Source organism: Anabrus simplex, chromosome 8 (assembly GCF_040414725.1).
Source record: "Anabrus simplex isolate iqAnaSimp1 chromosome 8, ASM4041472v1, whole genome shotgun sequence".
NCBI classification, from domain to species: Eukaryota; Metazoa; Arthropoda; class Insecta; order Orthoptera; family Tettigoniidae; genus Anabrus; species Anabrus simplex.
The window spans coordinates 127,196,631-127,214,218 of record NC_090272.1 but is presented as its reverse complement, the minus strand read 5'-3'; the positions used below and the strand labels follow the sequence as shown (position 1 = coordinate 127,214,218).

At 37.6% G+C, this 17,588-nt stretch overlaps 1 protein-coding gene across 6 annotated transcripts in view; it reads left to right on the top strand.

Moving 5' to 3' along the window:
- LOC136878882 (solute carrier family 12 member 8) overlaps window positions 1–17,588 on the top strand; it is a 108,804-nt gene that overhangs the window by 45,622 nt on the left and 45,594 nt on the right. For all 6 annotated transcript variants that reach the window (XM_068228842.1, XM_068228841.1, XM_068228843.1 and 3 more), the window contains exons 5-8: window positions 2,572–2,803; window positions 6,548–6,749; window positions 9,339–9,439; window positions 11,674–11,807. In XM_068228842.1, the coding sequence (XP_068084943.1) occupies window positions 2,572–2,803; window positions 6,548–6,749; window positions 9,339–9,439; window positions 11,674–11,807 (669 nt within the window). The remainder of the gene's footprint in view (window positions 1–2,571; window positions 2,804–6,547; window positions 6,750–9,338; window positions 9,440–11,673; window positions 11,808–17,588) is intronic.

Genomic DNA, 17,588 nt, shown 5'->3' with positions numbered 1-17,588 from the left:
AATTATAAATAAGTGTACAGTAATTGTAAATTGTATTTTATTTTTCCAACATTTGTATATACTACGTAGAACTACCATCAAACTCAATATCATATAGACTTTGATTACTTTCATTGTTATACTGTACATATGATGGCCTCATTTTAATATTAAGAAACCACTAGCGTATTTTACTATGTGTAACTAGTCTAAGGACCTTGTACATGTTTTTAATGTGTTCTTTCTTACATATTAAGTTCATAACTTCCAACCAGACGTCTAGTTTAATTTTGAGGTGCTTTGATATGACTGATGATGCCCCACATGGGGGGCGAAACATGTCTCCATTTTAACGATGTTTAACTAAAAATGTTATCATCCTGTAATGTATTGAATAGGTTGGAGTCCAATAAATTCTCTTATATTGTTATTGAGATTCTTTCAATACGGAAAATAAAATGATTTTCATTACTTGTAATGATAAAGCCATCCAGGCTAATAAAAATAGATATCAAAACCTCAAAATCAAAATCTGTAAAATTTCAAAAGATATTTTATTCTTAAAAGAATGTTTAAGATTAGGTCTGTGCCGAATTTCTTAAAATCAACTCAAAGGAAAAACATTCCAACACTCAAATCTAAAGACGTCCAAAATAAAGTCAACACCATCTGGCTTAGAAATGAAACTAATGTATAGAAAAAAATCCCTACTAAACCTGCAGCTTTACCGGGAACATTTGATCACTGCTCAATCATTATAACCTCTCGAATGGAGCTCATACCAAAGACACATTGCACGTAAATTGTAGAACATATTAGACAAAAAACAAAAAACCTTAGACCACAAGTTGACATGTCTATTAGAAGAGAAACCTAAATCCTTAAACCAAAACAAAAATAGAGAATCTTTCACCCCCTCATGGAATAACACTCCAACCACTATCAATTGATCTAACACCACATTTTCGGATAATGAAATCAATTTCTTTGACCAAGGCCTAAAATATAATTGGCCTAGTCCACATAAAGCCCTGGACATAATTACCACAATAGCCGAAGTTGAATCCAACATAAATAAACAAATTCCCTTCAACAGACAAAATGATGTGAGATATGAGATAAAAAAGAAATTACCCACCCTTGTAAAAGAAGTTTCCAACATCAGTAATTTCGCCGTTCTCAAACAAACCCACGAATTAAGAAAAAAGGTAGACACCAATAATGTTATAGTAACGAAAGCCGACAAAGGCAGTACCGTAGTCCTAATGAATAAACACGACTACATCCAGAAAATGGAGGATTTCTTTTCCGATAATTCTTACTCAATAATTTCAAAAGATCCTATCTTAAAAACTCAGCGTAATTTAAAAACACTCCTAAACACACCTTTTTTATTTAATGAACACGAACATCAAAAACTCATCAACATGAATCCCAAATTACCCACCGTCAGATCACTGCCAAAAAATACATAAAAATGATGTTCCCATTCGACCCATCATAAATAGCCGAAACAGCCCAACGTACAAAACTTCTCAGTTCCTCCAAAAATTCCTTAAGAAACATTTCACATTTCACAATAAACACCCTATTAAAAACTCAATAGAATTATGCGAAACTTTAAATAAATTTAATTTGCAGCCTAACCACATATCATATTTCCCATTTGCGATGATGAGACAAAACTCGATGGATGAAGCTGTACGCATAAATCGGCTTCGGTGGTGGGGTCACGTGAGGTGAGTGGAGGAGGATAGGTTACCTAGGAGAATAATGGACTCTGCTATGGAGGGTAAGAGAAGTAGAGGGAGACCAAGACGACAATGGTTAGACTTGGTTTCTAACGATTTAAAGATAAGAGGTATAGAACTAAATGAGGCCACAACACTAGTTTCAAATCGAGGATTGTGGCGACGTTTAGTAAATTCTCAGAGGCTTGCAGACTGAACGCTGAAAGGCATAACAGTCTATAATGATAATGTATGTATGTAATAAATTTTGGTTAAATGGTTAGCATGCTGGCCTTCGGTCACAGGGGTCCCGGGTTCGATTCCTGGCAGGATCAGGAATTTTACCCATCATTGGTTAATTTTGCTGCTACGAGGCTGGGGTATGTGTCGTCTTCATTATTTCATCCTCATCACGACGCGCAGGTCGCCTGTGGGAGTCAAATCAAAAGACCTGCATCTGGCGAGCCGAACATATTCTCGGACACTCGGTACTAAAAGCCATGTGCCATTTAAATTCATTTTTCAATTTTAAAAAGTCTAAATATCTTCTGTAGTGTTTCAGCTACATCTAGTTTGCATAAATAGTCAACAGTTGGCTCTGAACTTCATAAATAACCATGTTTTGTAGAGGTCAAAAATTCCATTGCTGGCAGTGTAGTATAGCACACAGTCCTAGGGTTGAGATTCAAAATGGTATCTTGAAATAATTTTCACCTTAATATCATGCTGTAGCATAGGCCTAAATATTTCATTTTATTAGGTTAATGAATTTACTTCTTTTTTCCTGAGCTCTGTATTCCATGTTTCTATGCAGAATTTTCAAACTTTTGGATTCTCCATTAAGCCTTTTCTTCTGTTATAGGCTGTGGGCTGTGCACTGTATGTACTTGGGTTTGGAGAATCTATGGCTGGCCTTGTTGGTCTAGAGTCCCCATGGGCTCAACGGGGTTTTGCCAGTGCAGCAGTCTTACTCCTTGGTGTAATCAATATTGCTGGTGTGAAGTGGGTGGTAAAACTGCAATTTGTGTTATTGCTGATCCTCTTGTTGGCAGGACTGGACTTTGCTGTTGGCAGTTTTGTGCATACCAATACAGGTAAGAGGGAAAGAGGTGCGCATAGTACTAGACATTTTACTAATGCCTAGATTGTCAATTTTGTGGTCAGTAATTTTTGTAGGTAGACATTAAGTTTTGGATTTCTATGATGTATTTTTATCCTGGTCTTTTTCTATAATTTTAAGTTAAACACATTAACACAGATTTTATTGGTCATATACTGTACGTACAGGGTCATCCAATTAATGCAGAACTGCAGTTGAGACAAGGCTGAAGCCTTGGCCGGCAAGCTGTCGCTTCCCACCAGCTGGGCAATATGAGAGCAAGCTGGAGTGATTGTCTGATAAATTCTAATTTCTCATCATGAAGAGATTCCTCATGAAGCAGATTAGGTTTTTTGGCATTCCAATATCGGCTGTTTTGAGAATTTACATACCCATGTAACTGAAACCCTGCTTCGCCTTCAATTTTTCAGTCATGCACTTTATTTAAAATCCTTTCACTAAATCTAACCCTACATACAGGATCATCCAGTTTAAGTTCTAGTACCTCAGTGCATTTATAGAAGTGACTTTGTAGCCTTTGTATAGAACCATAAGAAATTCCATTTTGCTGTGAAGGACTGCTAAGTGACTTCTTACGAGAATTTTTCAGGTTTTGTCCAGTGTCAACAAGATTTTCTTCTGTTAGCCTTGTACATCACCTTCTTTGCTTCATATCATTAATATTTCCCATTTCACAAAATTTATTAACTAACCTTTAAATCATTCCACAACTTGGAACTCGAAAAGTAGTAATATCACTTATACATAATTAACAAAGCTGAGCTTTCAGCCAAGTTACATTGGCCTTCACATGCCCTGATGAAGGCAGATTTGGCAGAAAGCTCGGCTTTGTTAAATATATATTGTTTCCTTTAGAATTTATTTTACATATATGTTCTGTCTTTTCAGCATAATGACTCCTAGAGAGCTTAACTTTCTGTAGATCCATTGAATTTTATGGATAAAAACCATTCTCTGTATTTATAAAGGAGCATTTGAGTCAGAAATGAGCACTTCGTAGTTACACTTTAAACATTAAAATATATTGTCAACTGCATTAGATACGATATGTGGCTTGGCTTAATTTGCCCATGATTAGTGAAAACACTAGCAAGGGAGTTACAATAATAGTAGCAGTTTGATGATCGTAATTTGAGGTTAGGTGAGTAGCAAAGAGTAAAACAGACAATGTATTGACACTACTTAAAACATCAGCACCCTCACACTCTTGTAAATGAAAGAGACTTCCATGAGATTCCAAGATCTTTCCTAATATCAAATTGAAAATGAAATCTTGTTAGACATAAATTAGTACCAGTATTTTATGATGATTAACTAAACATGAGGTTTATACTGGAAACCATTTTTCTTAGTTTAACTTTTTTTTTTTGTTTTTTTTGTTTTTGTTTACTTCAACAGGGCTGGTGCTATCCATCCCATCCATCTCACCTTACTCTCTTGTACGTTACTGACCTTTCCACTACAGACCGCTTGACCCTCCAGACTCAACCTGCCAGTCCCTTTTAATGAGCCAGGCCAGCTCTCCATGCTCTTTAGGTCATCACACATATCACCTCACCATAACCTAGGTAAACACCCATGTATATTGCTCCTGGCCTTTTGAGAAGGTACTGTACCGTGAATGTTTAAGTATTGCCTTTTGCCTGGTTTGATGTGGTCTTTCGTTTTACTCTATCCTAGGCCAATCTCTTCCTTGTAACGTAACTAGCACATCTTAATCTGTTTGTCATACTGATCCCTTGGTCTCCCTTGGCCATTTTTATCCCATATGTCTCACTCCCAAGCTAAGTGAAAAAGTCCTACTTATTTTAGAATTTGACTGACCAACTAAGCTCTCGCTCTTTAGTCAAATATTACCAGATTGTTCTCTTACTACTGGGTGAGTCAGCCGTGTGGTTAGGAGCACACAGTTGTGAGCTTGCATCTGTACTAAATTAAAGACAACAGTTGTGAGCCCACTGTCAGCAGCCCTGAAGATGGTTTTCCGTGGTTTCCCATTTTCACGCTAGGTAAATGCTGGGGCTGTACCTTAAGGCCACAGCTGCTTCCTTCCTACTCCTAGGCCTCTCCTATCCCATTGGTGCGATGTAAAACAAATTGTTTAAAAAAAAAGTTCTCTTACTTAGATCAAAACCTTTTGGTTTGTGATCCGGTAGACCCATTTCATCTTAAGCATTCTTTTATAACGCCACATAAAATATTTGAAACATGATTAATTAAAGACAACATTCCTGTTACTTGCACAAGGGTTGACCAGGATCTCTTCAGTGACAGCTACCTTATGCAGATTATACGTTGAAGGTTAGGTCAAATGTTCCGCCTTTACAATACCAAGATTCTTTATTAACTAAATATTTACATGATTTTTAATTATGGCTGATGATGTCTACAAGGAAGACGAAACATGTCCCGATATAATTAAAAATCATGTAAATATTTAGTTAATAAAGAATCTTGGTATTGTAAAGGTGGAACATTTGACCTAACCTTCAACGTATACTCACGACAATACGGGCTTTATAATGAAGTTTATTTTGTGTAATAATTATGCAGATTATTTAACCTGTTGACGAGTGCACCTAAGAACAGTCAATAGAGTGTGCAAGGCATTTGCTGTTTGGCCTCACATGAGGGAGCACGGTATTTGTCGTTTTAGGCTAGTACTAGAAACTCAATTGCTTGCTGATGTAATATGATATCTGGCGGCATTTTTTGTAACTTTTTCAGTTATTCGAATAGCGTCGCTGAACAAATCCTAGTTCTGTATGGCGGTGGTCTCTGATGGAAATGCGTATGCTCCCTACAGTGTAAGAGTTTGGCGCGCCATTAGCCTACAGGTTACAGCAGTGTTAAGATTGCTGCCGATGTGGATAGTTATTTGTGCTCTTCGTAGCTATAAATATTATTGGTTTTCGTGAATATAACTGTGAATGTTTCTTCTTTTGTAAAACCGAGCTTGATAGCTGCAGTCGCTTAAGTGCGACCAGTATCCAGTATTCGGGAGATAGTAGGTTCGAACCCCACTGTCGGCAGTCCTGAAAATGGTTTTCTGTGGTTTCCCATTTTCACACCAGGCAAATGCTGGAGCTGTACCTTAATTAAGGCCACGGCAGCTTCCTTCCCACTCCTAGCCCTTCCCTGTCCCATCGTCGCCATAAGACGTATCTGTGTCGGTGCGACATAAAGCAACTAGCAAAATCTTTCATAAATTACAAGTGATGCTATGGAGATGAACTAAATAGAGATATTAGTGAAGGTGGTATATTAAAAAAGTTTTCAAATGACAGTCTTTTCTCGATCCAAACTGTCTTTTCATGTGTCTCAAAGTCTCTCAAAGTTGTATTAAATAGGTTCATTGTAATTTTTAAAGAAAAAATTTCTTACTCCCCAGAGGTTGGTTACCGGTCAAGTACATACTCGGATGCGGCCGGCATTATTGCACGGCATATGTCGTGCGCACTCATCAAAATGTTAAAGATGCCATTTTGGCTGTGCCACATGAAAAGTATTAAATATATATTCTGATTGTCCTCTGAATAGGTTTGATGCTAGGAAATTTTAAGATGACAATTCACTTTGATTCAAACTTGATGAAATTAAGAGCTTGTAAATTAATTAGTATTCTTCAACATGATTCAACTGCTGTTAGTAGGAATGAAATAAAATACAGTACTTTCTCACTTGTTGCACCCTAATATATTTTATGTTCATTTTCTAGCGGAAGGCTTTGATGGTTGGATGAGTGGAAACTTGGTAAATAACACCTTTCCTGATTACCATGACAATTATAGCTGGTTCACAGTCTTCGGAGTATTCTTCCCAACAGTTACTGGAATCATGGCTGGAATAAACATGAGTGGAGATCTGCGTAATCCTTCAGGAGACATACCTAATGGGACATTGGCAGCTATTGGCACTGGGTAAGCCTGATCAATTAAATTGATGAATATAAGGAAAGGAACAAACAAGTGACAAATCAAAACATATATTGAATGGTAGGGACATGAAGAGGAACTCATAATAGGTAACAGCATGACAGGTCAGCATGGAAAGAGAGAGCATCAGAAAGAGGAGATAACAACCCTGAAAACACAAAAGAACAAGGGGAATCACTACATCTTCATACACTGCCATCTTTAAGTAGATCTCTCCTCATCAGACAGAGTTCTTCTACATTAATTTCTCCTTAAACTCCAACAACCTTTTTCAGCTTTCTAGCTTCATCAGAATGGCAGACATCAGCACTATACCACCTCGGCAGAATATTATTCTTGACAGGAAATAAAGTTTTGTTTATTCTCACCGGGCGAGTTGGCTGTGCGGTTAGGGGCACGCACCTGTGAGCTCGCATCCAGGAGATAGTGAGTTAGAACCCCACTATCAGCAGCCCTGAAGATGGTTTTTCCATGGTTTCCCATTCTCACACCAGGTAAATGCTGGGGCTGTACTTGAATTAAGGCCACGGCCGCTTCTTTCCTATTCCTAGGCCTTTCCTATCCTGTCTTTGCCATAAGACCTATCTGTGTCGGTGCGACGTAAACCAAATAGCTTGTTTACTCTCAACTGTGAGGTTCCTTTTTTGCTTTTCTTTGTGATCTCTCGCACCTTTAGCTGTAGCATTTCATCTTTTCTTCATACAGTTACTTTGTTTAACAGTTGTACTTTTATTTTCTGGATACTAGCCTGATATCAATCCCTGAAATAATAAGGCTGTCTTCTTGGTACATTGTAACTGTTCTTCTTGTTTACGCTAGTAGCAAACGTGTGATGGCTTTCACAAAACTCGCCCATGCTGCAGCATGAATGTGATCAGTGTTAATTTAAAGTGTGCGTATTATATCTCCTATTTTTTCTTACGCATCGCTAACAACCTTCAGTTTAAAAATTAAAGGTGAGAAAATTATGCAAGGGGGGAAAATAATGCAAGTAATTACGAGAATATTCACCGGGCGAGTTGGCTGTGGTGTGCAAGTGTGAGCTTGCATCCGGGAGATAGTGGGTTCGAATACCACTGTCGGCGGCCCTGAAGATGGTTTTCCATGGTTTCCCCATTTTCACACCAGGCAAATGCTGGGGCTGTACCTTAAGGCCATGGCTGCTTCCTTCCCACTCCTAGGCCTTTCCTATCTCGTCTCCATAAGACCTATCTGTGTCAGTGCAACGTAAAGCAAGTTGGAAAAAAAAATTAGAATTTTCAACCTCTGTATTGGAATAACATTTTTCATTCAAGTAGCAGTGCACAATAGGTAACAAACTAGCTTTATTCTCTCCTCCTTTTCCTTTTTGAGGAGATTCCTGTGACTCTTTTTGCAGGAAAAATCTTGTATGTGGTGAAAAAATTCCACTAGTTCCCAAAGTGAACTGTAATTATCATGATGGGAATAAAAAATGAAATTGAAAATGAACAAGCTTCCGTTCATTGTAATGGAGTTTGTAATTATCTTTGAAATTATCTTTGAACTTCCCCTTTTAGTATCTACACTATTCTTAAGGTATCTGAAGACCACAAGGCAGTTGTGATAAGTCATTGATTTGCTTAGGATAGGCGGTTTACTGTATTATGCAGTGCTAACATTTCACTGTGATATGTACAGAGATATGTCCAATAAATCAATATTATTATTATTATTATTATTATTATTATTATTATTATTATTATTATCATTATCATTATCATTATTATTATTATTATTATTATTATTATTATTATTATTATTATTATTATTATTATTATTATTATTCACAGTTTCCACAGTTCCTTCATGCTATTTGGAGCAGTGTTGTATTTTATCTCATTGTTTCATTTCAATATTCCTAGGACATGTTTTCAAATTTACTTTTGGACTTATGACGGTCCTTTTTTTATTTGAATATGTTCTGTTGTTCATGTAGGAGCAAGCCAGAAATCTATCTTTATGACAAGAAAATACTGCATTCATAATACCTATATAATGGGTCCGTTATTGGACATTATACATTTTCAGGCTAACTCATTCCTGTTGCCAGCATTTCGTGCCAGTGTACTAATTTGGGCAAGTCAGTTGGTAAATAGCACACCTGTCAAGCCGCATGGCTAGTGCGTAGCCTGGAGGCCACTATGTGGGCTATTTGAAGCTACCGGCAGTGCCAATTCACTATGAGAGTCTTTGTCTCTTTTGCCAAAGTTGAAGCTTGCCAGGCTATCATAATAAATTTACTCATTTGGGACAAATAATTCAGGGTCCCTAAGGGAATTTATATCAAGGAAATATTCTCCAGTACTTTAAAGTCATGAAATTATTTTTAAAATATAATGTAGGTAGAAATGGGTAGTGTAGTCCTGTATTATTTATGGTTGTTTATTATCCCTCTTTTTATCCTCTTAGATTCATTCTTGATATGTGTGAAGCCAAGTTGGTAGAGTGGGTCTTAATTTTTTCTCATGCATAAAAGTACCTTTAAAGTTCTTGTTTTTCTTTAATTATTGTATATTAATATTTTTTTGTGTATGTATTTGCTTTCTTTTTCAGCACCTTCTTGTATTTATTGTTTGTCTTGGTCCTTGGTTCTACATGCCAGCGTGCGACACTGCTGAATGATTTCATGATAGCTGCTAAAGTATCTGCCATTCGTAAGTAATTTAAAAAGGTTTTAACTTGCAGTATCTTTGTATTGTATGGATTGAGGATTCAACTCTCTTTGTGGTTAAATTGATTACTGTATATTACATAAATTGAAAACTACAAAGGCGAGCACTTGTAGTTGCACGCGCATGCGTGCGTGCGTGCCCCCCCCCCCCCGCTCTTCAATACCCTTAGCAACGACAAAGAGACCTAATGTGGAGTTTAACGTTCCCTGACACTGTTGGCTAACCCCATTTAAAGGAAACAAGCAAACAAGAGACATGAAGAGATAAAGTTACAATTAGTACAAAAGGTATAAAAATTTAGGTTTGCAAAGTCCATAAAGTTGCTTTACATAGTTCTGAAAAGAACTGCTTTGAGAAACCCAAAAGAAAATGAGGATACGAGGCTGATTTGTGGAATCGCTATGCAAAAATAAAATATTCAAAATTAAAACATTAAAATAAATAAAACTCATTGAACCAATCAGAGCTCCCTATGGATAAGAGCTACTCAGGAACTCTACGAAAGTGAGTATCTAAGTAGAAACCCAGTTCTTCACAAACTCCCTATCAGAAAATGGTTTCCCTTTTACAGCTAATAAATGTGTAACTCAATAACTAGTGTGGACTGCAGCTATATTTGCTCCCATCTTCAATCTTCTTTCTTCTTTTCCTGATGGTATTGAGGTTCTTTTTCTTGTTGGGAGTTTCACGGGACTTAATGTCACTTGAAAGGTATTTCAGCAATTTGGGAAAATGTGAGTCACTTGCTCCTGGACGTAATTTCCATCTCACTATTCACTATAAAATTACCTGATTTTACTATCAAATCATCAGAGAAATGACTATACCAAATTCTGCTATTATGCGTTAACTCAATATCCTTCCGTGGTATAGCTCTGGCCCATTTATCAAATTGATTTCTAACCTTCGATGGTGAAAAAATTCGCATATCATCAACTATTCTTCCATAGTCTGAGTTACAGCCAGGCACAAAACAGTACAGCATGCTGAACTATTAAATTAATGAAGCCACATAAGTTACATGCTTGAAGTACACAACACACAATGAACTGAGTTTAGAAACTGAAAGCAAAGAAAATTGAAATTCTTCACTGAAATATCTTGCACAGTAACATCCCCTGCATTTTTCTATACCCGGCTTGCCGGAACTACTGGAGGACATATTCGATATAATCGCTTGCACTGCTTGCAGTGGCGGGACCACAAACTACCATGCTATAATGGCCTAGTCCTCACACTTGGTCTTATATTCAACATGCCTTCCGTAATACTCCGCTGTACTTATTATATATAGATCTGTGCTTAGAATCATAATGCTGTCAGATGTTTTATTCTTTAAAAACTGAAATATTTTCCTTGCATATCAGAGACATTACTTTTCCACTGTCCTCAATACAAAAATAGTCACCAGTCCCTTTTTCTTTAAAAACACTGTGCCCACTCTCTACTTTTCTATGGAAAGGGACATTTTCTTTTGCAGATAAACTATTAAAATGACTTTAAATATCGGTAGTTCATAAGAATGTTAGTTTAAAGTAGTAAACTGCAATGAACCTCCCAAAGCACTTCTTGGGTGTAAACTGGCCATTTCCTGTGGATCTCCCAAGATAACCGTACCTATAAAATCCCCCGTGGAGTGCAGCAGGTCTTCCATGCTCCAGGGAAATCTGCAGATGTAATTCTAAGAAATAAATTAAGGAAGTCTAATCCTTACCTGCATCTTAGAACTTTCCTTCAGCCCAGTAAAAGAAAAATCACATCAAGAAGAAATCTACAAATAATTCAGAGATTTTTCTTTATCTCCTTTTCTCTTCATTTCCTTTCTCCGTAAATTACAGCAAAGTTGTTATTAAGTATGTTTTTTGGTACCTATGAAAAACATAAACTGAAACTTAAGCACATTATAAAAACTCAGCCTGGGGGCCACATAAAATGTCTTTGCAGGCCATACGTTGGGCATCCCTGCTGTATAATGTTAGCATGTAAAAGATCTCTGGTGATACATTTGGTGTTTACCTGCAGAAAATTGATTAAAACTCAGACTCAGATAACCCAGGCGAGAAGTGGTTTATTCTGCCATCTAGTAGAGTATACCAGAATGTTAAAATTGATGCCCAGGCAGCCTAAATGGTGTTGAATTAAAATACCTGTACTTGGTAGCTGAGGCTGCACTGTTGTTTTTGTGTTGTTTTTACAAATATCTCTTGTCATTGCAGAAGTCTTGCTCTTGGCTGGCTTGTATGTCTCCTCGATGTCAAGCTGTTTAGCAGCAATGTATGGTACGCCAAGAGTGTTGCAGTCAATCGCTAATGAAAATGTCATACCTGTTCTGCAGTTCCTTGGAAGAGGGGTAAGTTAAAATACATTTCTTGAGGCTCCAAATAGTTTTACTTTTTGTACAGTTACTTTTCTTGAACATTTTAAGTGTGATACTGATCAATAACTTTCTAAAAGGTGAATTTGTGCAGGGCTTTATTTTTAACTCTTGACCGATGACAAGGCATTTTCCTTTTCTGCTGACGAGTGCACGATAGCACCGGTTCAGTTGTCTAATTGTCTTAGATGGCAAGTGCTCATTCGAAGGTCGAATCCCTGGATTGTTCATTTGCAAAGATGCTTTCATTACAGCAGTGCATCTTTGTATGTAAAAAGTATTTGAAATACATATCAGCTCATCAGGTGCATGTTGAATTTGTTCGTAACTTTCCTAGTGAAGTGCCATCTTCTAAAACAATTCACAATGTTGTAAATAAATTTTACAGTACTGGCTTAGTGGAAAACATGTTAATGTGCTTGCCAAACTAATATTGAACAACTCATTCTGCCTCAATGAGGAAAGGGAGGTGAAATCTACCTTGCTCCTCATTTCTGTTGTATGCCACTTCATTGATGCCTAGGCTATCTATGACAGCTGATAGTGGACATGTTGTGGATCCAATCAACCTTCGGGCTGAGGACTCTACATGCATATATATGGAATGTACGTACATACACTGTCTGATTAAAATATCCAGACATCTATTCAGAACAGTTCTCAAATTGTGTTCCTTGGATCTACTACCCAGTGGTGGACATTAATATGGAGTGGTCTCCACCCTTGGCCTTTATTACAGCTCAAATTGTATGCAGAATAGACTGCTAGGTGTCAGAAATGTCAGAACTTTACTGGGGAAATGACAAACCATTCTTTCTTCAGCAAATATATTTAACCCCTCAGCGCCGACCTCTATACGTGGTATAGACCCCCTTTTCTTCCGTAGCCGCCGACCTCTATACGTCGTATAGACCCATACATGGTTTCACATTTACGACTATAGCGCGAAGAGTTTTGTAGTTATTGATATGCAAATTGTTTTGTTTCCAAGAAGACATTTTTAGGTTTATCAGTGTTGTAAATAAGAATTGAAAATCGTTATAATGTAGTTGTTTTTGCAAGGTTAATTATTTGTCAAGTAAGTCTGAGCACTAATCTCTGCTTTTTTAAAGTCTGTTTGATTCATTCTTTCCCACAGAAGAAAATAAAGAAATTATGGTCTGAGAAGTTTGTCTTTTCGCGTGATATTCTTTGCTCTATTTGTACATTGGGAGTGTGGTTTATTTATTATATTTGTCTTTATTTCTCAGCTTGTAATATTTTCGTAACTCTCCACGAGCGCTCTGTGTAGGCATCAGCAAGTGCTGCTTTCTGTCATACGATACGACAGCCAGTTGTTCATGGTATATATCTCGCTTGAAAGACTATGTCTCGACCTTTTATCTGAAATATGTATCGAGTTGGTTTGTTCCGCATACAGTAAGTGTTATTCCCCTCATTCAGTTTCGTCCTGCTGCTTTCGGTCTCACCGCAGCTTTATCAGTCCGTGTGGCGCGCCGCGCTCAGCCGTGGTTTGACTGACAGTAACGTGCTTGGAATATTGTATAATTCAGATGAACGTTTAGTCGGAAGTAGTAGTGACAGTATTAGCAGCACTGATAATGAAATAGATGATGTGGCAGTGGTAAATGATGAGAGTGACGATGAGGAGGAAACAGTACTTGGAAATTTCGTGTAGGAGACTATAGATAATTATACAGGTGAAAGGGAAGTTTTCAACAGTGGATTATGATTCCTAAATTCTCTAATAATATTTACACATGTCACAGAGACAAATATTGAGCAATAAGGGGTACGTTATCGGAGCAGCTGTTGAAAGGTTTGTTTACAAAATACGCTCGCTCGGGCGGGGAAAGAAATATTCAAGGCCGGCGCGCATCAGATAATACAGTTCCAAGGTTGCAGAAAAGACATTTTATCAGGAAATTAGCACCGAAGAGTGAGAAATCCAAACCTTAGAGACGTTGTATCGTGTGTTAAAAACACGACGAAAAGAAGACATCAGTGTACTGCTGCCTGGAGTGTGACTTGGGCCCCTGTCTCCAAGAGTGCTTCGAACTCTATCACTCGGAACTAAATTACTAAGGAAATGTGAAACAATTATGTAATTATCTGCACGTACTTAGTTCTGTCATAAGGAATTCCAAGTTTCGTGAATATCGGGCTACTCTTATACTTGTAGTAACGTTGTAAGTGAATCAATGTATTTCAGTCGCGCGTAGTTGAAATCTCATCCGGCCGCGGGGTAGGAAGCTCTTTAAATGGCTGCGATGCTGAGGGGTTAATGATGTAAGTCATTGGGGGTCTGGAACGAAGTCCTCATTCTAGTTCACCCCTGATATGTTCAGTAGGATTTAGGTTAGGCTTTTAGGCTGGCCAGTCTGTTTCCAGAACCTTCTTGTCCACGAACCACTTATGAACAGTATTGTAGCATTTGCCGCATCTGAACCCTTCCATCTGATTGCTACTTGGTATGGCATAATTCATCACTCCAAATTATGGTTCTCTAGTCATCTAGTCATCTTTACACAACTTAATGTACCATTTGGCACTAGCCCTCAAATGTGTGATTTATGGGTGGATGTCTGCATTTCGAATCCCAGGTCCTCTTATTTCCTGGCGCACAGTCATGGTGCTTGCTGCATATTTAAGGGCTCTGCAAAATTCACGGGTGATGGTATCCCACGATGTCGTGCATTTTCTCTTACCACCTTCTTTAATGCTCGACGATGCTTGTCTATCAACGCACTATCCTACTCATCTGTGGTTTTGTTTTGATCGTGCCTTTCAGTTTTCATTTCACATAAATGTCACTGACAGTCGACTTAGACAACTTGAGAAAGGTGGAAATGCCGCTAGCTGATTGCTTTCTGTTATAACGACCAATGGTTGTTCCATATTTGAAGTCGTTAAGCTCCCTTGCTCCACTCACTCTGCAGGTATCTTGTAGCACTGAACAACACTGGGCCTTCAACTGCCTTTTATAGCAACAGCAGCAATCATAGTGACATCTAGGCTGTAGTTTACCTGTATACACAAATGTCTGGGTACTTTTGATCAGATAGTGTACAGACATACATACATTTCTATACTAGGTAAATACTGGAGAACCTGCCTTAAGACTGTTTTGCTGACAGAATTTTCATTGTTCATGAAGAGGTTTGTCCATAACTCCACCAAGGTGTGGCCATGCACTACAGTCAGAGAACTTGCACAGTAGTTTGTTTTCACTCCAACTACATTCAGCCATCTACAGCAAATAAGGAAAGATGAAAGTATGGAGATCACTATCAGCAGCTGGTGGACATTTGCTGTAACGTTTTGGCAAATCACTAGAATGAGTTCCTGCTCAATCATACTTGTGATGTGTAATGAAAATTAGATCCTGTAGTATTATACCAAGTAAACTGGACAGTGGTTGGATCTTGGTGAAATCCTCAAACTCTTACAAAACGGAAGACCACACACCAAGATTCTGTTAGTGTGGTTGATAGCACTGGGTATTGTCCATAAGTTCTTTCCTCTTGGTGAAACAATTACCATTGTCACATACTGCTCCGAAATTGAAGAATTTTATTGATGGTTGTGGGAAAAGTGGTCTTCATTAATGAATAGGAAGAGTCTGCTAATCTTGAAAGTGCTAATGCCTGTGTGGCAAAAAGAAAAGGTTGCGAATGGGCAGATTGCTTGAAAAAGTTGAGTTGGTGCTTTAAGGGAAGCTTTTACATCTGAGGATTTGATCTATTTAAGTAATTTGTAAATTATTGATTACTATTAAAATAAGGGACTCTACCATGGAGGTTAAGAGAAGCAGAGGAAGACCAAGAAGACAATGTTTACACTCAGTTTTTAATTATTGTAAGATAACAGGTGTAGAATTAAACAAGACCACAGATCCAGTTGCAAATAGAGATTTATGGAGGTGCATAGTTAATGCACTGAGACTTATAGACTGAAGTTCAGAAGTTGTAAACCCTTGAAAGTTTTGATTATATTCAGTGCAATATCTGTGATTATCACAAGATTTACACTGTACCTACTTAAAGTCATTGAGTCATTAAAATATTTTGAGAATTAAATTGTTTCTGGAAACATTCACACTCTAATAATCCTGTACTTAAACCTGTAAAATATTTGTTTAAACTGTAAGTCAATTTAACTCCTAATATTTGTTGATAATGTGTGTGTTGATTTAAGTAAATTTCAAAATTGCACGTGAAAGAAATAATTTCTTCTTGTTTGTATAATGACTTGATGTACAGTATTTCAGTATCAAGAGTACCAAAATATGTCAAAACACCTTAGAACAGAGAAATATTTAATTAAATAATTTTCAAACCTGTATTCCTCATTCATAGGGATCACACCTAAATAATAAAATATTTTCAAATCTTATTTACCAGGCGAGTTGGCCGTGCGGTTAAGGGCGTGCAGCTGTGAGCTTGCATCTGGGAGATAGTGGGTTTGAACCCCACTGTCGACAGCCCTGAAGATGGTTTTCCGTGGTTTCCCATTTTCACACCATGTACCTTAAGGCCATGGCCGCTTCCTTCCCTATCCAAGGCCTTTCCTATCCCATTGTCGCCATAAGACCTATCTGTGTCGTCAATGTGACATAAATAAAATTTAAAAAAAATCATATTTCTCTCTGGTTTCTGTGCAAATATATTACCATCTACTGTTGCTGTCTTTTCTTGGAGTTATGTTTATAATATGAATAGATTACATTATAAAGTAAAACGTGTAACATGCCTAACAAGCCTACTTTGACAGCTGGCTTTATGTAGCAGCTGGTTAGGCATTCACTTCCGTTACTTATTTCTGCTTAAATATATTTCTGATATTGGAAATATAACAACACATATGTACATACATCCATTCATCTAACATTCTTATTGTGTGTTATACCTTTCAGCATTCGGTCTGTAAGCCTCTGTGAATTAACTTAACCCCTCCACAATCCTCTCTGTGGCCTCATTTAGTTCCACACCTTTGGAAGAATACACATACTAATTACTTGGAATGATCCACCTTTTCCAGTTTTGTATTACCTTCATGGCATTCAGTCCTCTTAGCTTTTTTCTCTATTGACATAGTCATGAAAATACTAATTTTTGTATCATGTTCACTGCACTTTTTGAGCTCCAAGACATTAAACTGTAGGCTTTCAGTGCTGTCTGCCATTAAGACTGAGTCATCAGCATAGTCTAAACTCCCTCCTTGCCACTTAATACCTTTCAGTTGATGATCCATATAAACTTTGAACGACAAAGGTGAAATATTACAGCCTTATCTAACACCTGTAACTACTTTGAACCAAGAACTCATTTTACCATCAAGTCTCACTGGGGCCCAATTGTCAACTTAAATGCCTCTGATTGCCTGCGATAACCTACCCCTAATCCATATTCCCCCAGTATTGCTAATATCTTTACCTTTGATACTGTGGCATATGCTTTTTCTAGATCTATGAAATATACCTATCTGTTCCTTTCATAGTATTATTCAACCACTTCAAGCATACTGAAAATCCAGTCTCTTTGGTCTTGAACCACACTGGTTTACATCCAAGTTACTCTCCACTATTGACTGCAGTCCCTTTCCAAAATGCTGAGAACACCTTGCCTGGTATACCAATCACTGAAATGCCTTGATAGTTGTTGCAGTCCTTTCTGTTCCCCTGCTCAAAGATAGGTGCATTTACTGTGTTTGTCTAATCAGAAGGTACCTTACTCAGATTCCATGCTAATTGTAGTG